Source organism: Pleurodeles waltl, chromosome 4_2, assembly GCF_031143425.1.
Source record: "Pleurodeles waltl isolate 20211129_DDA chromosome 4_2, aPleWal1.hap1.20221129, whole genome shotgun sequence".
NCBI classification, from domain to species: Eukaryota; Metazoa; Chordata; class Amphibia; order Caudata; family Salamandridae; genus Pleurodeles; species Pleurodeles waltl.
In genome coordinates, this window is record NC_090443.1 from 930,699,751 (window position 1) to 930,723,950 (window position 24,200).

The 24,200-nt window shown below is 41.3% G+C and overlaps 1 protein-coding gene across 1 annotated transcript in view; it reads right to left on the reverse strand.

The window, feature by feature from the left end:
- Positions 1-24,200, reverse strand: part of LOC138293485 (cytochrome P450 4B1-like) — a 123,220-nt gene that overhangs the window by 65,881 nt on the left and 33,139 nt on the right. The window contains exons 3-6 of the mRNA XM_069232724.1: positions 19,323-19,367; positions 16,775-16,902; positions 9,937-10,061; positions 2,866-3,017 (exon numbers count right to left, since the gene is read on the reverse strand). Of these exons, the coding sequence (XP_069088825.1) occupies positions 2,866-3,017; positions 9,937-10,061; positions 16,775-16,902; positions 19,323-19,367 (450 nt within the window). The remainder of the gene's footprint in view (positions 1-2,865; positions 3,018-9,936; positions 10,062-16,774; positions 16,903-19,322; positions 19,368-24,200) is intronic.

Consider the following 24,200-nt stretch of genomic DNA (forward strand, 5'->3'; position numbering starts at 1 on the left):
GACTGACTAGCAGTTGTATATCAGAATTATAGTGGGACAAACAAATCTACTAAATTGGTGCAAAATTGCTTAGAGTGGTTTCCAGTCGTTTATTTAACCTAGTGATGGGATCGTATCGGTATTTATGTTAAGACAGTTTACCTTATGTTTATTAAGGATCGACTAGGTTATATGTATAATTAGTGTGTTTACACATCTGTATTTTAGTGTGACAATCTTATTAATTGGGTGTAAAATTAACTCAGAGTGAACTGCTAAACTCTGATGTTTTGCAATCATGTTAAATTTATCTGCAAACCTATTTCTGTGTCAAATTGTTCCAGTATTTTTGTGACCTAATAAAGAAATCTGGTTTTAGTCCTTTAGACTGGGAGTAGTACAAATATCCACATTTTACACTTTAGTCTGTAGACATTTTGGTCTGCTTGGTTTTAATAACTGAAATATTTTATTTAATTTTATTGAATATTATGTGCTCATTGTTATGGTTTTTATGAGCTAAACAATAAAGATTGACTGACTGAAAATATATTTGAAAAACCAATATGCTGCTCAGCACTCCGAGGTACTTATCATAGAAAAAGCACACATCACCCAAACTTTGAACAGTACCATGTGTCAACATATGGACAATCATATGGGGCCTGATGTCCAAAGCCATTTTGGGGACAATGCCTGTGATTCACAAAATCCCATGGCTTGCAACCATAGGATGGCTTTAATTTATGTATTAAACCCATTTTTTATTCAGCAACAAGTTACCAAATAATAAAATAGGTTCAGAAACCCATAATGAATCACAATTTGGAAAGGGCATGTTTAGGGTCTCCCAATTAGCATTTTGTTAACGTATGTGTCAATGTTTTGCGGCCCGCATCTGGGTGCAAACCACTGACATTTTACCAATACCGTTTGCAAATGAGAAGGGCCCCCTTTGATCCCCTCCTCTTTGTGAATGCTAAAAAAATGTTTGTTGGGGAGTAGGCAATGGTCTCTGGGGCCACTGCAAACCCTCAAACAAACAAAAAAAACATTTCTTTTTAAATGCCGAACCATTTCCTTTAGCAAAAAAACTGCAGAATTGTTTTTTAAAGTTTGTTTTTATGTAATATGCAATCACAGACATGGTAGTCCGTTGATCCCAGCAGGCTACCATCCCTGTGACAGTATGTAATATTGAGTCACAATGTATGACCTACCTCATGAATTACGATGTGGTAGGTCAGATAGCAACCCACTATGATTCAGAACTATGAACTGTCCTTTTAGTATATGGTTAGGTTCGCAAAATTCTTTTTCACTTGAAAAATGTCAGAGCGCAATTCACTACCTATTTTTGAGAAAAAGGAAATTCTGTACATCAGGTCCCAGGTTCCTTTGTTACAGGCGTTAGCACAAGTAACTAAAGTTGATTGTTTTTCACTCGACTACACAAGTGCAGTCGAGAATGCAAGAAAACGTAATAAATCTGAATAGAGGCACCGAGAAAACTACAGAACCATCCCGCCATGCGACACAACATGAGTAACTGTCGGAAGGACAGCCCGTGATCAGGAGACTGGTGTGAACCACCAGAAGCACGAAAGCCAATCTCCTTCACTACCCAAACCAAGAAAGGGCTGTGAGAGAAGTCCAACATCAATCACCCTACATGGGGAAATCCGCTCGTTGACTATTTTCAGGAACTCCAGTGGGCAATGCCCTGTGGAGTAAGGAAATAGCAGTATCTGCTGTACAGCCTCATAGAAAGTCAGACATCTGGCTGAACAGGTAAGGAGGAATGGGTTACTATACCTGGTATCCCTGTTCCCAAGTCCCACACTGGCAAGGCTTCAAAGGAGAAACACGGGAAGCAGGCATCTGACTATACCCAAACAAATCCAGTGTTCCCTACGTAAGCAGCAAGGAACAGTTCCTCACCGGAAAAAGACAACCAACCTTTCATATTACCTCAGTGAAACAAGAAAGTAGTCGACCATCAACATGCAGGCAAGCCTTACCTTCCATAGAGCAGAAGAATGCCACGGGCACTTGCCCAGGTAGGAGATGCATCGCAATGTTGAGAATATCTATAGGTCCATGAATAGCACAACCCCTCAGACAAGGAAAAACAACAAAGGGGCGGGGGGTGTGATGAGGGCACAGTAGGGAATTAGTAAGAGGAAAGGCACAAAAATAGTAGCGGTTTGCTGCCTTCTTCATTAATAGTACCTAGAGTAATGAGGCTGGAGACTCCCCATTGTGGGGACCCAGGACATTTTGTTTAAGGTTCCCTATGGGGTTCCTGTCTTGGAGATGTACATAACTCATTTTTATTAAAGACTTGGATGGCAAAGTGGATGAGCGGGCAAGATGAGATCTGCGAAAGTAGTTCACAGGAACTGCAACGCTGTCTCCAAAGTGGGCCTGTTCTGATCAGGACAAAGTAGTTGAAAATGGATATTTACAGGACAGGGTGATTGCCATTTAGAAGAGTAAATAATCAGGAGGCAATCTACACACACACACATTTTCGCCCATTTGTTGGCATGCCAACAAGGAGCTCCATGTTTTAATTTGTTACCCGGATAAACCACTATTCACCCTTCTTTAACAGGGCATTCCCTTTCCTGAGTAAAGAGTTAGACTAACATGTGCATGTAAACCTGCAGAGTTCTCATAGAAGAATGGATGTAAAAGGATTGCTAAAGGAATCTATACTAGGAATTTCACAACAAGTAGAGCCAACCATATTGGGCCTTTTCATTAGATGAGCAATCACTTGTTAAACACTTTTCTTTCAATTCTACAATAGTCAATATTTAAATGAACCCACCTTGCAATACATTACATTCCCAACTGGCCAACACATGGTGCCTACCTTACCTGTATGGTAGTGTGCTATTTTGCAGGCCTCCCGGAAACGGAATCCATGAGGGCTGAGGTCATAAATTAGATCATTGTGATATGGGAAACACCGGAGCCGTAAATTTGTCAGGTAGGAGAGGTCATAAACTGCACTGATGTAGGAGTTGTCACTAAAGGAAACGGACAAGAGGAGATTACAGATGAAACTCTTCATGACTGAAAATTATGATATACCACAGTGGATTTTAGGATCTTTACTAGAATTCCTAGGCATTCTAAAACAGAGTTTTGTGGCCCAATCTTACTTTGGCTGTGCTACTTGACTTTGGAGCTCATTCCCTCCTGCTCTTCACAATACTTTTTCTCATATTTACATTGAAGTGTCTTAAACCTCTTATTTTAAAGAGGTTTTCTAGACTGGACTATTCTAATTGCGTTTTGAACATTACCACCACCGTTGACTATTTAGCATGGTGCACAGATTGTGACCTACCTCTTACTTCTTCCTCTTTCTTTACTACTTGACTCTTGCATTTAGCACTCTTGTCCTCTCTTACTTTGTTGATCCTCTCTACAGTCTTCACATACATCCTCTCCTTCGCACCCTCCTATTTGCCCACAACCATATTGTCTCTCACTTCCCCCTTATATTTGTCCCCTTTTTCATGTCTTTTTAATGGCTCTAGGGCTTGTCTTGCATGATGCTTTAGTGCACTTGGCAACACAGTTGTAATTAATGCTTTTATCACTGGCTTGTAACTTGAGTCTCTTCTCACACTTCCATATTACCCATTGTGTATCATCTTTCTGCTGATCTTACCATACATTTTTTTTGTCTCTTCAATTCTCTTGTTTATATGTATTTACTCCTTTCATTGATCACTTCTAACTTAGAGCCTGATTGCAACTTTGGCGGAGGGGGTTAATCTGTCCCAAATGTGACGGATATCCCGCCCGCGGTATTACAAGTCCATTATATCCTATGGAACTTGTAACACGGTGGGCGGGATATCGTCACATTTGGGACGGATTAACCCCCTCCACCAAAGTTGTAATCAGGCCCTTAGTATTTTAACTGTGAAGCACCAATGCCCTTGGGACATGCTGGTGTTACAAAAACCCTTAAAAGCAAATATTCACAAAATATATAGAAGCATGGTCTGAATATCCATTGCTTTTGCATCAAGTTTAAGGTTAACTGGTGTACTAAACTATTGTCATAGGGTAAGTCTGCTGGAACTAGGTAGTGCCACTTTGCATGCCTTGTGTCAACATTTACTTGAGTGTTCCCTTATTTTCAATCAGTTGCTGGTAATCATTACTCAGTTTCTTTTTATAAGTGTTCAATGAAAACATTATTAATTTTTGTTTGTATAGTGTCCTTATAGGTGAAATTTAGTGAAGAGGATGTGAAGTGTAAATGTGCATGACCTGTTGTACCTTCCAACAGGGCGAATTGGGTGGAAACGTTTAGTGAATAATTTCCCATTGCAGTGGCGGTTGGTTACATCAAAATACGGTGGTGTGGGGCTCTACATACATTAAAATACACATACATTAAACAATTACAATAAAACACATTAAACTAAACATCTATGAAAGAGAAAAATGAAAGTTACTTACCTTATCCTACAGCACGTCCTCAATGCTCGCTAGTTCCTGGCTCCAGACTCCGAGCGCAAGGTAACATCATACAGCCAACTACCTTATCCAATCCAGACATTGCTCTCATGCTGTCTAGGTTGGATAGAGCCGGCTGTCTCAGAGAGGTTTGAATTGTGCATATCAGGCTGGCCGTAGGAAGATAGCCGGCCAAACCTACATGCGCACTTCAAATGAAGGGGCAACTCCTTATTGCTCTCAATCAGCAGCAATGACACACTGGCCCTGCCCCCTCACTCCATTCGGCAGAGTTAAAAACAAAATGGTAATAAAAAAAAATGTATTACCATTTTGTTTTTCACGCTTTCTGCTCCAGTGTGCGGGGGGGGTGAGGCTCCTATTGAGGAACCACCACAGTCCCATTGACTACTCTGATCACTGCTTACTTAATTGTTGGCACATTTCTTTGCACTGAAAAAGAGTGACAGTTACCTCTAGCTGAATGGTGAACAAAAGCAATGTGCGTAAATTCAAGGAAGTAGTCAATTGGCATCATGATGTCACTTTGTTGGCATTCCAACCGCCTATAATACTTCATATAGAAATCACATGGATAGCATAAATGCAAACAAAGCAGAGTATATTAAAATGCATCATAGGTGCAAAGATGAAAATAATAAAATCTACCATGCATACAAATGTTATAGAATATGTTAAAGCATAAGATATATCCAAACACATAACAGAATATCTTCGAACATAACCTACATCAATATATAGCATAAAAGAACATCTAAAACCTATATACATATATCTATATATAATTATATGTGAACATGTGTAACATACACAATATACAGAACACAGCACAGAATAAACTGCGTAAAGACAATATACAGCACACATACTGCAGCATATCATTTTGGATTTGGTGGCTCTGGATTATTCATCTACTGCAGAGGTTGATAAAATGAGTTCTATTGTGTTGGGTAGCAAATATATGTTATTCAATATGCAGTGTGAACAAGTGCTTTAAAAATACACGTTTGATTATTCAACATACAGCATACACTTTGCACAATAGATATCATAGAACAGATCTCTGATAACATACAATATAGATTCCATACAACATGCCTAATATGTAATTACATATCACTTTATGGTGCGTGTAGGAAAGTCCTCCATTTTGCCCTGGTCACCCCCACACTTTTTGGACAAGTACTGGTGGTTACTGACTCTTGGCTGTGCCCTGGGTACTGCTTACCAGTCCCAGTGCTCTGTGTGAAGTGGATATGCAAATTAGGCTAATTATAATTGGCTAAGTCAAGCTACCTATAAGTCCCTAGTATATGGTAGGGCATGTAGGTTTAGGGACCCCAGCATAGGTAGTGCACCCATAGGTGCACTGCGGAGGTGCCCAGTGTCATTTTAAAGGCAGGCCTGCCTTGCTGGCTGCTTTTAAATTACAGTCATATGCAAATTCGACTTTGGAATTAAAAGTAGTTCCAAAGTCTTAAACTACCTTATTTGTACATATAAGTCACCCCTAAGGTGTGCCCTATGTGCCCCTAGGGCTGGGCCCCATGTAATTATAAGCAGGGACCTTATAAAAATAGTTTTATAAGCCCTGGTGAGGTAAAAACAGCCAAATTAGTTTTTCCCTCATTGTAGTGAATGGCCTTCAAAGGCTAGAATGGGGAGACTTTATTTTAATTTTAAAAGTCCCCTCAAGTGACAGATACCAAGAGTTTGGTATCAAATTAATTGTTATAATAAATACCACAACTTCCAGTTGTTGGATTTAATATAACTTGTTCAGGTAAAGAGTTTAAACTTTACCTGAAAAGTTGCCAACTTTAGCCCTGCATTGTTTTTGCTGCTGTGCTCTGATTGGCCAGCCTTGATGAGGTGTGAAGTGGCCTGGCTTCACACAAAGAGATGTGCCTTTGGGAGGGGATCTCCCCTCAGCAGATGGTGAGGCAGGAAAGGGGAAGGGCTGCCAAACTGGTCTTCAAAGGCAGAGAAGGACATTTGGAGCAACCCAGCAACACCCCTACATCCTGCAACCCCAGACAACTAGGTGCCCCCTTGATTAGATTAGGAGAGGGGTGTGTTTATGATTTTTAGCCACACCAGTGGGTGGGCTCAGCCAGATGTAACCTCAAAAAATCACTTTCAGCCATGATGGATTTTTTTAGGAATGTTGCCTCCTGGGATTGATTTTTGCCACACTTCCTGTAAAGTGGTCATCACAGGGGGAAGGACCCTGCCCCCGATTGGAGAACCAGGACGCCCCTGTTTTTCACCCAGGAGCAAGGATAAAACTGGAAGACCTGCACCCACACATCAGATCCCCATCAGATTCCAACAAGGAAGAACCAAAGGAGAAGAAGGACTGCCCTGCTGGACCCCTACCTGCACCTGGACCCTGCACTCTGAAGGACTACATCAGCTGCACACTTGGGCTTCACCACAAGAAGGACTTTGCCTGGCTACAACTGGTTCAAGGAGGGACTCCCTGTCTGCTACAGGTGAAAAATTGCTAACCAGAGTCCCCTGCACCAACTCCTAAAGAAATCAACCAGCTGACCACTGTCCAGTGGCCAAATAGGAGTTTGCGCCAGGTGCATTCTGGGAGTTGTACTCCACACCCCCAAGGATCATCTCAGAGCTTCTAGAACCTTGGGGTGAGCTGTGGACCCCAAAAGAACCTTAAAGGAACATCTGGAAGAAGATCCATAAGCTTGGAGAACTTTTGAAAAAAAGCTCCATAGAGGGACCAACCCACCATAGCAACTCTAGCCGGCTTACCTCAACCGCGACCCGGCCTGATTTGCGGGTTCGTCCCGGTGAAGAAAATCTCCAAAAAAGAGACTAAGTCCAAACGTAGAAAGTTGACTGGGACCTCCCAGCCAGCGTATCCAAGGAGGGCTCCAAGGACGTTGGATCAAGATTCAGGTTTGCCCCGGTCGAAGGATTTTCACCCCGAAAAAACGACTACGTCTGAAGGTAAAAATCTCCACCGAGGTCTCCTGCGACGCGTATTCGGAGAAGAGTTCCAGGAGGTTGGATTGGACTGGCAGGTTCGTCCCACTGAAGAAAATCTTCAGAAAAACGACTAAGTGCGAGGGTAAACTTTTGACCAAGACCTCCCGCGGACTGTAGCCGAGCCGGGCTCCATCGCGTTCGGCCTTAAACCTTGACTTTGCCCCGGTCGAGGTGCGACCAGATGACCAGATTGGCACTTTTTGTTTCTAGGCGCTAGAAAACATTGATTCTTTAAAAATTCATATCTCCGGTTCCCCTTATCCGATTTTATCCGTTTTTGTGTCATTTTAAAGATAAAAATATAATCAATTTTTATAATTTCGTTTTGGATTTTTTAACTGTTTCCTGTGTTTTATTTAATTACTGTTTTGTGATATTTGAATGCTTTACACTCGGTCTCCTAAGTTAAGCCTTGTCGCTCGTTGCCAAGCAACCAAGGGTTCAGCTGGGTTTAATTTACTGAGACCTAACTGGACCTAAGCTATGGCTTGGAACTTACCTGCCCTTACCAATAACCCATTTTCCAACATTTTTGGTGCGCAGTGGTGGGATCCTGTACCTGTGTTCAGTATCACATTACAGTTTTAAGTAAAACAAATTAAAAATCCTTTAAATTGTCCTAGTGCAAAATTTTTTTTAATTTGGATTAATTTCAATTATTGAATTTTTGTGATTTTTCTAAATTGTTTCCAATTTTTGCAAAAAGTTTTTGTTGAAACAAAACGAGGGAACCATGGAGCTTGTTCTGGCTAGCCTACCCACACTGACAGTAGTCCAGCTTAGGGGGTTGTGTACTGAAAGAGGGTTGCCTGCAACCACTGACCTCAGGCGGCCTTTTTGGCCAGCCGCCACCGCAGCAATCTTGCCAAAAGACCACCAAAGTCTTAATAACTCCCTAAATGTTTATTGATGCTTCAGAACACAATTTTAGCAATTCTGTTATACTGAATTGTTTAATAGTTCTCTAAGATTGCTCTTCTGGCCTCTCTGGCATGAGCATAGTCTAGATTTCATTGTTGCAATAGGACAACATGTGTTTTCATATTGTAGACATTATTAATCGATCTCACACATTACAAAATTCCAAACTCCCAAGACAACCCACATCCCTTCCCTCCTTTTAGTGACATTTGAATGTAGATTTCTTGGCACTCGTGGTGGAGCAATCTGCACTTCTAAAACCATATAGCCTCCCAAGAATCACTTTGGAAACTCCAGGAAGGTGCAAAAAAAAAAAAAAAAGGCAAAAGGCAATTTCATAGATCCGGTGATCCGGTGTGGCGGCCTGCAGCAGTATTTTTGGAGGCAGAGAAAGCGTTTGACTCTGTTGAATGGGACTTCATGTTCACAGTGCTGCGTCCTGGTAGAGTGGGAGAGACGTATCTCCAAATGTTGAGGACTCTGTACACCAAGCCCTGGTACAAGTGAGAGTCAATGGGAAAAATCAGACCATGGAGATTGCCAGAGGCACTAGACAGGGGAGTCCCCCGTTTCCTCTTCTGTGTTCCCTGGTAGCGGAGTCACTGGTGTGTGCCATACGAGTATATCACAGTCACAGACGTATCTGAATTTCCGGGTATAAAGTGACGATTTCCATTTATGTAGACGATACTCTGCTGTACGTCTGTGACCCAGAGAGCAACCTTTCTCCTTTACTTCGTGAAGTGTTTCAGTTGGGAGGCAACTCCAGTCTAAAGGTAAACTGGAATAAATCTATTATATTCCCCCTTACACCCATCACTGCCCTTTTTTTTTTTTTTTTTTTTTTTAAAAGGCAATTTTACGGGTAAACATATGTTAACGAATTAGTTTATTCCTTGAATGAGATCCAAACATTTTCTTAATCCATGATAACTTTGAGTGGAACCTATGCCTTCATTTAATTAATAAAATAACACATTTTGTGAGAACAAATCCCTTTGAGGATCAAAATCATATGGGTCTTTGAGTTCAAGCCGAGGAGTTAACACTGAACAGTCCTTCTGTGCTACAAGGTAGCTGTCAAAGAAATATCACAATTATGGCCAAGATGCAGCTAGGCGGCACCTTACAAAGAGACATGAGATAATTATAGCCCATATCAGGTGCCTTACATGAAGACATGAGGCAAATAAATGGATAAATACATTTATTTAAAGTAACCTGAAATGTGGTCTTCTCAAAACCGATGAAAAGTCCTTAGCTAGGTCATCCAGCATTCAACATAAGATACATCACAAAAATAAATCATGATGAAACCATCTCTATAAACAGCATACTACGGATACAAGAAATACCACCCCTAACATAAAATGTACACAACATGCATAATATGCAAATATTCTGCAACATACATACCATAAGTAAAATGAACATGAGATAAATTAGTTTCGGTACTTTTTAACCCTGATAGACCAGGTCTAGTTTCATTTGACTATGAATGTCTGGTGCACTCACCTGTCTGTCTGACAATTGCTCTCGTAGCTGAAGGCACACTTCAAGATGCTGTCGAGAGTCATCAGGCTGACATGCTGGAAGAGTTCAATAGACTTGTCTTCACTGTTGAGATTCTCCCACTTATCCTGCAGCAAAAGATTCATGGTTAAATAGGTTACAATTGCTCATTTAGTACCATATCACGGACACAAACCAGGCTTTGAAATCAGAACATCTATAGCAGAATGAGGATCTGCACACAAATCATACTGTACATCTTCCTGCATAGAGTACTCCCTCTATTAGCAATGACTAAATACAAAACATTCTGTTGAGGTGGGTGGTTAACATGTGATATAAACTCATAAATCACTGCAAGAGGGATGGTACCTTGCAGACAAATTCCAGTATAGACGTACACAAGGTAAGCTCCACTCAGTGACCGCATAAGTCACCAGATGCTTCAGTCCTATGGACAAAGCTATACAGCGACTTAATCAGAACTGATAACTAAGAGTTGAGACCAGTCTATCCAAGACCATGAGATAGCTACAGGCTACAACTGTGAGATGCCTCTCATGCCTGGAATAATCAAGGTCTTGGGAGTCCCCTCCTTTCCGGTTTATTGATGGTTCCGCTTTACCACCTCCTGCTAGCCAAATGAGAGAGCACTGGTGGGTGATGGAGGGCAGGACTGTAAACTAGATAATGAGGTGTCAGATATAACAATCACTGCTTTGCTATGCATGAAGTAAAATATTGCAAGTCTAATTTCTCATCCACATGGTACAGGACAGTCAAAACCCGTCCTTCACCCATATCAATGAAAGTCCTCAGCTGGTGCCATCAATCCATACCCAGCCATCTGTTTTCCATTTCCAGCCCAGACCCACCATCTCATTAATAATCCACTATGTAGGTGGTAATGGGATTAAAAGACAGTCCTGCCCGCTTTCACCAAGTTAATGAATGGCACTTAATGAAGGACAGGTGAGTGTAGTGGAACACAGAGAGCAAACATGAGAAAACTTTGAGTGAACTGAATAGGCAGGAAATGGTGATGGGATGCAGAGATCCCAGAATGTAGGAAGGGGACAAATACATGAACTGCAGATAAAGAAGCTGTACTGGAAGGGGAAGAGTGTGAGGCACAGAGCACTGATGTGCTGGTAAAGGCACAGGGATGAGCAGTAGGCGTCAAAAAGGGGGCAACCAAAGGTGGGGAAGGGAACCAGATTGAGGTCCTTTGTGTCCCTATATGTTTCACACCTGGCCAGTTGGAGACCTTAATTTGCTGGTGTTAGAAATGGGGTCTCTGGTTGGCAGTCAGTTTGCACTCTTGAGACCCTCTCTAGTCAGGCTAAGGAAGTTACACTCCTAAGACAACCCTTGCTCACACCCTTGGCAGCTTGGCTTATCTCAAAGGCAATGTGTAAAGTATTTGTACCAACACACACAGTAATACAGTGGAAACACTGCAAAATGGACACCACACCAGTTTAGAAAAAAAGCCAATATTTATCTAAATCAAACAAGCCCAAAATGACAAACAACCAACATTCACAAGTCAAGATATGAATTTTCAATATGATAGGATCCTGGGCCATAGAAAACAATGGAAACGTTATTGTTACACAAAGTACCTGGTTTGTGTAAAAAATAAACCCGCACGGATGAGCGTGCGTCGAACACATCAGTGATGTGTTGGTTCCTTACTTGCAAGTGAGGCCGTGCGTCATTTCTTCTCCGGTCGGGTAGGCGATGCATCGTTTTTCTCTCCCGCGAGAGAGCAATTCATTGATTTCTGTGCAGGCACCTTGGATCTGCGCAGGTTCAATGACTTTGACGCCCGTTGATGATGCATGTGAAATCCGGCCACACGGTGATGGAAAACCGTGTTACATGGGGTTTGTGTCGTTTTCAGCAGTCACAAGCGGGTGTTGCGTTGTTTCTTCAGCCACGATGCAGGTGATGCAACAATTTCCCAGCCGCGATGCAGATGGTGTGTCGATTTTAGTTGAGAGGTGGGTGGCGAGTTGTTTTTCCAGCCGCTTTGCAGGTGGTGCGTCAGAACTTTCCCTGCACGGCGTCCTGTGCATGGATTTCAATCCTTGTTCTACCAGCTTCACCTTTCAAGGGCCCAGGGACTGGATACGGTACCACTTTGCAGGGCAGGAGTCTCAGTAGAGAGTGCTGGTGCTGGCAAAGGAAGTCTTTAGTGGCCCTGAGACTTCAAAACAGGAGGCAAGCTCAGTCCCAGCCCTTGAAGACACTTTACAGGTAGTAATATACCACAAAGTTCAGTCTTTGTCCTCTATCAGGCAGAAGAACCAACTGTCGGCCAATCCAGCAAAGCAGAATCACAGGCAAAGGAGGAATAATCCTCCTCCAGCTCTCAAGCTCTTCTTTTTGGCAGAGGTTCCTCTAGGTTCCAGAAGTAATCTAAAAATCTGGGGTTTTGGGTCTGTTTTGCTTTACTACTGACCGAGCTGAAATACACACACACACACACACACTGAAAAGAATCTCTGGAATGAACCTCTTAGACTAGGAAATATATTTAATAAATCACTCTGTGATGCTAGTAAACGAAGATCAGTACAACCGAAAGCGCACATTTAAAATGTGCGCTACAATATAATGAACATGTACAAAGAATCTTCAATCTATAAACAGCAAATATATACATGCAAAGATAGATACCAATATTTATGTATATATTCATACACAATGCAAAGCAAATGAACACAGTTGCTCCTTCATCTTTCTCTCAGTAGCTACAAGCTGTAGACCCCTAAGATAGTCTGCAAGAAGAAAGAGAGATCTACCCTCACGGGAGGTCAGGCATTGATGTCCCAATCCTGATTGAAGTCTCTGAATCTCCCCACCGTCAATCCTGTGTCTCTTTTATACCTTAAACAAGCCAGAGAGGAGATTTCTAGGAAAAAAACTCTCTCTCCTTGTTATTCAGAAATGCTGGCTGCTTCAGGTCAGTTCTGAAAGGAACACGTCGGAATTAGCCAAGATCCTAAGGGGCTCTCTCTCAAAACAAAACCTTTCCCTTCCGTACCATAACATCATCCTAGTACATTTTTATCAGCCTAAGTCCTTGGTGAGAAAGAACAGGCAGACACAGAATAAAAACATGAGCAAAAAGCACATTGTATAACATGGGCAGTGAAAAATAATTACAGCCTCTGCATTTCTAACATCTGCACCTCTAACATGGCAGTGGCTAATGCTAAAATAAAGTCAATAGGCAAAAATGAAGTTGATGGTCACTAATGTGACGGTGTGATGCTAGGCTGAGTGCAACGTGGAGTCAGTGGTCAAAACACAAATATCATTACAAGGTCCACTAATTATACCCCTTTCTGCCTTTGAAGTAGTCAAACTTCAAAGGAAAGTCTCTGTTGTTCAGACTCATACCAGGGGGTTGGAGACTGCATTGTGTGAGGGCATGCGCAGTCCATTCAGGTGTAAGTGACCACTTCTCCCTCCACTCCAGCTCAGATGACCCATCAGGATATGCAGGCTACAACCCTGCTCCATTTGTGTCACTGTCTAGAGGGGATTCACAACAGCCCTACAGCCAGTCTGACCCAGACAGGGAATACACAAACAGGTAGAGTCACAGAATGGTTTAAGAAAGAAAATGCCCACTTTCTAAAAGTGGCATTTTCAAACTGACAATCTAAAAAACAACTTTAACAAAAAATGTATTTTTTAATTGGGATTTCAGAGACCCCAAAGTCCATACCTCTATCTGCTCCCAAAGGGAATCTAAACTTAAGATATTTAAAGGCAGCCCCCATGTTAACCTATGAAATAGATAGACCTTGCAATAGTGAAAAACGAATTTGGCAGTATTTCACTGTTAGGACATGTAAAACACATCAGTACATGTCCCACCGTTAACATACGCTGCACCCTGCCCATGGGGCTACCTAGGGCCTACCTTAGGGGTGCCCTACAGGTATAAAAAAAGGTTTGTGCCTGGCACGTAGGTACACTTGCCAGGTCGAATTGGCAGTTTAAAACTGCGCACAGACTTTGCAGTGGCTGATCTGAACCCTGTTTACAGGGCTACTGATGAGTGGCACAATCAGTGCTGCATGCCCACTAATACATTTGATTTACAGGCCCAGGGCACCTCTAGTGCACTTTATTAGGGATTTACTAGTAAATCAAATATGCCAATCCTGAAAAAGCCAATTACACATACAAATTATACAGGGAGCACTTGAGTTTCACACTGGTCAGCAGTGTTGAAGTGTCCAGAGTTCCAAAACCGGCAAAAACAAAGTCCAGTACACAGTTAATACACAGGCAGCAGAGGCACAAAAGTCAGGGGAGGCCATGTCAAGGATGCCAGGTCTAACAGCTCAGAATGTCAAATGTCAATGTTTTAAAGCTGACTTTATTATAGCCGCAAAATGAAGAAACAACTCCAATAACAGGAAGCTGTGGATTAAAGTGTTTCAAATCTTGAAACAGTGGAGAAAGACAACAATCCAAAAAAGATCAAAGATTACTGAAACTAACAAAGTTAAGAGGTGGGAAAACGTTTTCAAAAGGAATGGACTAGGTGCCTGATTTAGAACTTTGGGGAGGGGACAGACAGATATCCCGTCAGCTGTGTTATGATCCCCATAGTATTTAATTGGATCATAATACAGTGCACAGGATAACCGTCACGTTTGTGACTGAGTATTCCCCTCCACCAAATTCTAAATCAGGCTCTAGGAAAAACAAACTAAAATCCTACACAATACCAATAAAGTTTTGAGTCAAATGAACACCTGAGGAAAAAAAAAAGAATCTCACTGAGACCAGGAATGTTATGGCTCACAAACAGGAACTCTGGGTGTGACGAACAGAAGCCAAAAGATAAGGAGAGGTTACCCCTGATATCCAGAATTGCCAACGTAAGGCCATTATGAAAACATCCTATTCTTCCTCTCACTTTACTATCAAATTCATCAAATCTAACAAGGTTGAGCAAAGCAAACATGTATAGGCAACAGAGCACAACAAAACTTCAAACTTTAAGTACACATATCTCCTCTCTAATCATACACGGTTATGCCAAATAACAGTCTTCTTGATGCCAAATCCCAACTGGAAATTGAAATCACTTCGTAATTCCCAGGGCAATCCATCAACACAATTCCGAAATAATATGGATGTCTGATTTTGACACAATCACAAGTTAAAACATCCAAAATCTTCCTATGATGAATCAGGTGAACACACCATCATCAACATTTGTTGAGGGAACAAACGCATATGCCATGGTGCAAGACTGGTCTCAACACAGAATGACAAACTCTGTCCAACCATGAAAAACCTCAGAGACAGGCTAAGTATCTTGTGACTCAAGTGGAAACATTACAAAAGTCCATTCACGCTGGCTAGGTAGTATTCTATATTTAATAGAATTAAATTGAGGACTAATTGAAATAAAGTTAAACCTTGATATCCCTAAACTGCATAACTAGAAAATCCATTGCTTTTGCTTACAGGCTTTATAGTCTTAGACTCATTGACAGATTTATTATGCACCATCTCCTTAAGGGCTTTGGAAAGTATAGCACCTTAAAAACGTGGACTATTAATGTCATCCAAACAAAGTTCGGGGTGCTCAATGCTACAACCCCTCTTAAGAATATTTTCTAGTAATAACCAGCTATTGAAACAGGTTACTGATTTTGATTACTTCAGTATTTGTTTTGATACAACATTAACCGCAGAGGGCATAGAGATAGACGTTCATCTAAATTGAGACAAACCAATGGAGCTGTATCGAGATGTAAGCAAAAGACTGTCAGCTACCAAGTAAAAGTTTCCAAGATTCTCAAATGAAGGCAGCAACAGTCTTTGGTGCAGAACTGTGCAGACATAAATAATGTGGATGCTGAAATTGAAAATGGCTTCCAAGGTCGCTTTCACAGCTGAGGCCTGCTACTCTTTTGGTGTCCCTGCATTCAAAACGTGGTATCAATCTTACTGCAGACTTAATTGCACTTTGCCCACTTTTATTTTGCATTCAAGTGCATAGGAAGAAGCCAAGTGTATACATATCTTAGAAGAATCACTGAAGTTACATCTCTTGGGGATTTGACCAATAGTCAACCATACCTACGTTAGGAGTACCCCTAAGGAACATGGGTTTGAGTTGTGTGTTAACTTCACTCAAACACTCTTGGGAAGATACTAAGTATATGCAACATTTTTGCCTTCCTCCTCTTCTTTTTCTGACCTCATTTTTGCTGGCTTTAGGACTGTGCACTTTACCGCTACTAACCAGTGAAGCAGCAGAGAAGGTTCCACTGAAACAACCACTGGAATGTGTGTGTATTAATGACACACAGAAGGTGTGCGCACACGCATTTATCAAAGAAAGTCTTAGCTAAGCTTATATTAATGCAATATATTCATCCCCTGCTAATGTCAACTATGCAGCCAGCCAGTCACAGTTCAGTTCACTTCTGTGTGTGGCTGGAGGTAGATTTGCCTAAATGAAGGTTTGACTACAAAATACAAATGTGGGTTGGAAGGGGGGCTTTCTCAGAGATAAAGGGAATTAAAGGGCACCATGGTAAGTGAAATTAAAAGCACAAGCAATATTTTTGCACAGATTTTATCAGCTAATTGTCATACCTGGTGATGAGGCATAAGGAGGAGGAAGAAAAGTGAGGCAGAGAAGGAGGAGGTATGGCAGTTCAAAGGAAGGAATAAGAAGGAAGAAAAGGGATGGATCAAGAACAGATGCAGAAAGAATAAAGTGCAATACAAATGGAGGAAAGAACGACAAAGGAGGTAGAAGAATGAGGTGAAGTGTGAAAATACTTCATACCAACATCACTTTGGTGGAATCTGAAACCAATTTAACATACGGTTTCAGAACATCGTAGTGAAAACCTGGAGTGAGCAGCCTTCGATGCTGGAACCACTTTTGTCCAGACAGGACCAATAGCCCTTTACCTAGGAGACAAAAAAACAATGGTCATGCCTTGCAAACCAATGCACAAATATGTTTTCATTATAATTTAGAGGGCCTCCCAAGTAAGACATTTTTCAGTCTGTGCCCTGCAATAATTTATATTCAGTATTTTAAAGTTGTAGTAAGGTCCCCGTGTAGAGTTAAACGGGTGACGGAGGTCACTACCTCTGCCACCCTGATGGATCACGACTTGCCATTTTTTAAGTTCTCCACTGGCCTGGCAGAGGCCTTTGTGCCTTCAACGACGACATCACCAGGGCAGGTGGCTGCCAAGTTTCACGTGGCAGCTCAGTAAACTCCCAAAGTGGAAGTTAGTGATTGTTAATCAAAATACTATTGACCCCGTAACCTGTGGTGTTTTCTCCAAGGATGTGTGAATCATTTACCTTTTTTTTTGTTCGTAGCCAACAGGCTTTAAATGTCGGCTCCAAGCAGCAAAATAAAAATAAAAAAGCTTGTCGGCTTCAAATAGAGCGGGCAAACTTTTGGACTGATGCCCCCAGTTCATTGTTCCATTGGTGTGAGGTCTCTAAAGGCAGAGTCAAAACTGACCATCCACCAGAGTCCAAACTGAGTGGTCAAACCGTCAGTTTGGCGGTCGGCTGCTCCGCCACATCTGTGGCAGATACCCTATCTGCCAAACTCTAATTTAGGCCCAAAGCCTATTTAACAGAATTGCTTGAGCAACAGTAAATGTCCATTGTTGACTATGGGTAATGCATAAATTCATAACCATGCATAGGATTACATCAGTCGGTTGTTAAGCAACCAAAGCCTGATGCTATGGAGACACCACCATTAGCAGTGTCTGGTTTATCTGTCCATTTAGTCCCAGGATGGAGTGGATACTGCACTGCATCAAGGGGTAGGGACATTAATTGGACATTTTACCTCCATCTATAAAGGTTATTACAGTGATTCCCAACCTGTAGTCCAGGGGTCCCTAGGGGTCCACAAAAACTCCTTAGGGGGTCCGCCACTGCTTAGAAAATTAAATAATATTAACAGATTAGGTCACAGAATTATTACATTGAAACCAAATGTGACAACATATACATTCCACAGCATTCCTGGTGGCTTTCAATGTGGAAAAACGAACAGTGAAAGGAAGGTGAAGTCACTTAAAATATGGACCTCCATGTTCAAGACATTTGCTTTATAAAATGCGGACTGCAGTATGTTTCAATGGAATGAGTTAATGTTATTAAAATATAAATGCCATACGTCAATGAACTCTCATTGGTTGATAATAAAGTGCAGTCAACACCAAAATGTAGGATTATAAGTAGAGCACTGCTGCCAAAAGAAATCAGCAGGAGGGCTGTCCTAAGGAAATGTATATTAAGTGCTGCACTAAACAGAATGGTGTGTCTGCTTGTCAGCTTTCTATAAATCTACCCTGCCAAAAATACTGGGTCACTCAGTAATTCTATTTGAATCTGCTCTAGACAATTAGGTTCCTTAATAAGAGTTACAAAACCCATAAGTACATTTCATAAAATACTCACTTAGTGAGACATGTAAAAGAGAATATACTTTATAGGTAATAGGTACAAGGATATCTATAGTAAGTATTTTCATAATTGCAACATTTTTATTGTGACTAAGTGTGCAGTAGTTACTTATGAACGAACTGTTCCTCCTAGTGGAATGAAACTACTGAGAAAATACCAAATAAACAACTTACCAAGAAAACGGTTCAGGAATATTTTCTGTGGTATGCTATGCTCTCTCTGTTATTCTAACAACTAACTTTCTCTGATGGAGTTTAATTCCTTAGCAAACCAAAGAGACAAACATTAGTTTTAAAATAAAACATTTTTACCCAATTTTACTCCCGCCAGTACCTTGGGAGAATTACTGCTAGTCCAGACTATCAGTAACTATGTACATTTTATCACATCTTCCAAACCTCTGACAGTTTTACTCACTTTTGGTGGTGAATTGAACCCCTAACACACAATGTCAAAGAAGCTGCAACCTTACTACCCATCTCCCAATTATAATCTTAGGTTATGTCTTGTTTCAAAACGAATACAGAAGAAAGAGATCTTCATCATTTGTGGCACTGTCCTTCTAGTATGAACTGCCTACTTGCCTACACAGCAAACCAATCATCTGGTGGTTAGGAAAGCACTAAAAGTTTCTACTGTCCATTATAATCAATCTAGAGCTGGATGGGAGAACTGTTCAACTAGTGCCATGAATCCTAAGGGTGTATGCAAATTCTAACAAATACTTAGAGAGATAGAAGGAACATAAAATACACATTAAACATTGGTCTACATTTGAAATGCAAATATAACATGCCAAAATCAAGATCAAACAGTGCCTAAACTAAAGTAAAAAGTAAAATTAGACCAAAATATGTGTTTCAGAGCTAAACTATGTCAATACGTACCAATCCAAGGAACTAAAAAATTGTAGGACAAGTCCGATTTGGGATCTGTACAATGTAAAAAATAAAATAATGATGTCAATTATATTCCTCTGGAAGTGTGAAATCAGTAAGTTAAGTCACAGTGAAACATATGATCAAAGACAGGTTAAGGGCAGCAGAAGGAATTTATAACTGGGTACCTAGTTAAGGGGAGTTTTCCCCCTAACTTTTTGCCTTGAGACCTCTTGTTTTTGGTGACGTCATTTTTGCTTGCCCTAGCACTCTGTGCCCTTTACTAATGTTAAGGTACTTGTGTTCTCTCCTTAAAACATGATAGATTGGCTTATACCCAATTGGCATAGTTGATTTACTATTGAGACTGCAGCACTGATTGTGCCACCCACTTAGCCTTTTAAACATGTCTCATACCTGTTAGTTATTGTTTATTCGGTCTGAAATTAGACCATTAAAGTACAATAAAACAGCCATACATAAAAAAAGTAACTAATAACCATCTCTAAAACAAATACAATTGATACATTCCTTAAAAGATTAAAACAAGTGACAAGAAGCCCTCCTGACATATTATTTCCTCACCATATTAAATACCAATTGCCAGTACAGTTTAACAGAGTCAGTTTGTGAGCTAATACATTTCTGATCTTATCAATATAAAATATAAAGTGCTGTATACTTTAAACTAAGCATACATATATGCAAACTTTTAAAACCACAACGTCTCAAATAAAATCGTTCATAAGTAGTAATTTGAGTGCCAGTATTATAAGGTGCTATGTGCTATCAGTTAGTTGTTAAGAAGTACTTTGTTTCAACCTTGAAACTAGAAAATTGCACATACAGTTGTATGAAATAATCTACTGTTTTAAACTTCATTCAGTATCAATATGGCTGCACTATGAATTAAGAGAATAAAATAGTAAATTCACCAGAACCCAAGATTGACGACAATTAAAAATAAGATAAACATTTCAGGGATTGTAACCTGATAAACACCAATATTCCTAGACCATAATTCTACATAAAAAAGCAACAAAATGTTTTTGGAATACACACATTAGTTAGATAGAGTTCCACATCAAAGTTAGAATGTGAATCACATAATAAACCAAACATAAATAAAATGACTAAAATCTTTGGGCCTAATCCACAAATAAGGCAGCATGAGCATTCTTATTTATATTTTGATAACTATAAAAAAGATGGGTCTAATAAAAATCCCCCTCCATCAGTTACTGAGCCCCTATCCAACTCAGAGACCAGAGGCTAGGGTAATCCTATGGCGAATAGACCAGGCTGCTGACAGATATTTGGTGACTGAGCTAACTACCAACGTAGATGGATCATATTTACATATTCTATAGGTGCTAGCTCGGTCATGCAATAGCAGAACTTTGCACAAAGGGATCATCCACTTTCCTCTAGGGCTCTTATATAAGGAACAAAAGAACAACACATGCTCAGGTGTTTCCTGGCATGAGTGGCAGTTTATACATTTGTCAGTCGTGGGGCTGTTTATCGACCAGCAGGCCGTGAAACTGTTGACAGGTAGAGTACTGTATCTAAACTGGAGGAATAAAGCACGGGCACGTGCAGGTATAGGTAGGTCCAAAAAATTCTCAGGCCAGGGTTCGTGTTTGACCAGCAAAAACTGTGCTGTCAACCGGCCTATCCCGTTACAATGAAAGGACTCGTCTTTAACTTTCCCCCAGTATCTCCCTTTAACCAGTAACCTGGTATTAGTGGGGATCAGCTCAGGGCTCTTCCAATCGTGAGGGAAACCCAGCTTATCCCAAGCTGATTTCATCGCCATCAACTAACTTTTTCCCATCCCTGTTGGGGTGTTATGAGATCTTCGATTGCCACCCTAAAAGGTTCCAATTCATCCGTTTTCCATAGTCGGATCCAATATGAAAGCGGTCTCAGACCTGCTATATCTTTAATGCTATTTATTCCTAAGTCAAGTCTGAGAGGGATCATCGGTGTGCCCTTCCCTAACCTAGATATTTGTCTGAGAAAATGATTTTCTTTGGTTTGTAAGACATCCAATTGTCTTTAGGAACCCCAAAGTTCCGCTCCATACAGGGCAGCTGCACAGATTTGGACTTTATATATTTTGGAGATGGGGTTCAGAGGGGGCTCACTGCAGCTCTTGCCTTACGGTCTAGTGACCCACCTCTTTGACTTAATGAGTGCCCCTTTTCTAATAGCTGCATCCCAACTGCCCAAGTCCGTTAGCCTAATGCCCTGATAATCATACTCTGAGACACTCTCCAAAAGAATTGAATTAATTACTAGGTTTGCTTTTATTCTCTTTTTCGGGGCACTGTATATCATAAGTTTTGTTTTCTTAACATTAACGTCCAGCCCATAATCTCTACAGAATGCGCAGAATTGGTTGACCAAATTTTGGATTCCCATAGATGTTTTGGCTAGCAGGATAGTATCGTCCGCATAAAGCAGACACGGAACTTTCTTCCCTGCCAGCTTAGGCGAATCATTGATACAGTTTGCTAAGTATTTGATACAATTATTTATGTATAGGAGAAAGACGGTAGGGGCTGGAACGCAACCTTGCCTAACTCCTCTTTTGATGGCAACTGGGTCTGTTAGTTTGGCGTCCCTACCGCTCCTAATTTGTGCATGGGTATTCTCGTGCAGACGAACATTAAGTTTCAGGAGACCTTTGGGAACGCCCACGTTAGATAATGTCAGCCATAGCAAGTTCCTGGGAACCAGATCAAATGCGGCTCTGAGGTCAATAAAAACCACATACAAATTTCCCCCTCCTACTTCCACAGTCTTCCATTTGATTGCTAGGAACCTCAGGACGTGATCTATGGTACTGACGGCGGGTCTAAACCCAGCCTGTAGATCAGAGATGGCTTCGGACTCTAAAATCCATTCTTCAAGATGGAACAAGATTTGCTTCGCAAAGATTTTTTGGCAATTATCAAGTAGACATCTTGGACGGTAATTAGCGGGATCACAGGGACCTTTTTTAAAAGAGGAACTATCTCCGCTCCCTTCCAAGTGCGCGGTACTGGTGCTCCTGCAGCAACTGCATTACAGACCAGATTAAAATAAAGGGCCCATATATCAGGTCTTGTCTTATAAAGGTCACCAGGAATTTTATCGGGACCCAGAGCCTTTCCCCAATTCAATGTGACTATTGCAGCCTTAGTTTCTGCTAAGGTAAATTTAATTTGTGTGGCCCCTAAAGTCATGATATCATCTGGTTCCCTAGAAATAACTTCGACTGGCCCTGAATATAATCGGCCAAAATGCTCGGCCCACACTACGGGAAGGATAGAGGTACCAGGCAGGGGACAGGTATCCCCGCTATCGTCTGTAATCAGTTTCCAAAACCTAGAAGTGTTGTTAACTTTTACACACTCCATAAGGGCGGCCCATCTAGACTCCTCCCAGCTCCTGCGTGCCCTACTAAGTTCCTGTTTATAGCCCTTCCTTGATTGTCTTATATGCTCTGTATGTCCCCCTCTCAGGGCTCTCAGTAACTTGTGCTGTGCTTCCCTGCAAGTATTGCTAAACCACCTTGCGCTGCCCTTCTTTCTTGGTTTGGTAACAGTCTCTTTAGTGAAGAATTGCTTTACGGAGTTAAATAGTTCTGTGTGAACTGCTAAAAGCCCATCACCGTCCTCTGAACACAAAAGCATGTGCTCCATTTGATCTGCTAATAAGCTATATATTGATGTGAGAGAACCTAAGGAGGTATTAATAGACTCCCATTTAACATTACATCTATTGTTTGTCAAAGAAAGCTGGTGTTCATATGCCTTAGGGAAGGGAACTTCAAGTGAAGGTAGCAAACCCCTGATCGATAAGATCAGTGGCTCATGGTCACTTTCTTCGTGTTCTAGAACCCTCGTATCCACCATATGACCCCACAGTCGAGTATCAAAAAAATATAATCAATCTGACTCTTATGGGCTCCACACCTAGAGGTGAAATGGGGATTAGCGTCTGAGCGGGAACGTCCATTACAGGCCAGAAGACCGTGTGTGAGTATAATGTCAGCAACTTGGTGAGCTGTTCTGTTCATTCTGGGTCTTTTGTTCGACACCAATTGTGGGATGCCCCAATAGGCATCCTCTTCTTTATATAATTCTTGGGCCACAGAGTAGCGCTCGAAAGTAACATTGAAATCCCCTGCAATTAAGATATAGTGAGTAGGAGTTTCACTGTAAAGTAGGCTATCCAAAATGGTCAGAACATCGGACTCATAGTTACTACCCACACTCCTACTATTGATGTTAATTATTAGGAGAGGTTTCTCCTTAAGGGTCGATACTATTAAGCCCTGTAAAATCGGGACAACCCATATCTACCACTTCGACCTGACACTTAAGGGAACAGCTGAGCTATATGACCAACCCACCTGAGGGTCTCCCAGAGGTCGTTTTGCGCGCTGAGGCTTTTGAAACCAATTCTGTGTTTGGGCTCCATTGCCCATGTTTTTTTTAAAAGTCATATCTTATGTTTGTCTATAAATTGGCCCCATTCTGGGATACGCATTTTGTTCTCCAGCCCAGCTATGTTCCAGCTAAGAACTGTATCTAGCACATCTGCTGTACCTTGCAATGCTTCAGCCGGGGATTGCACTCTAATAGGTGGGGTGCCACAAAAAAGCTCAGTACCCCTTGCGATCATAGCTAGGCTGCTCCCGTTGGCACTTCCCGCTACTTTATCTCCCAAGGGATCTCTCACCCTAATAGGCTCGGAGCCAGTCATGTTCAAATCAAGTGTCCTGATGGATAAAATAGTCCCAAAATTATTGGGACCTATTGGTTCCGAAACTGGATTTTTTGCATGGGCTCCTCCCACCTCACTGGCTCTCGGGTGGTATTCATCCCATTCATT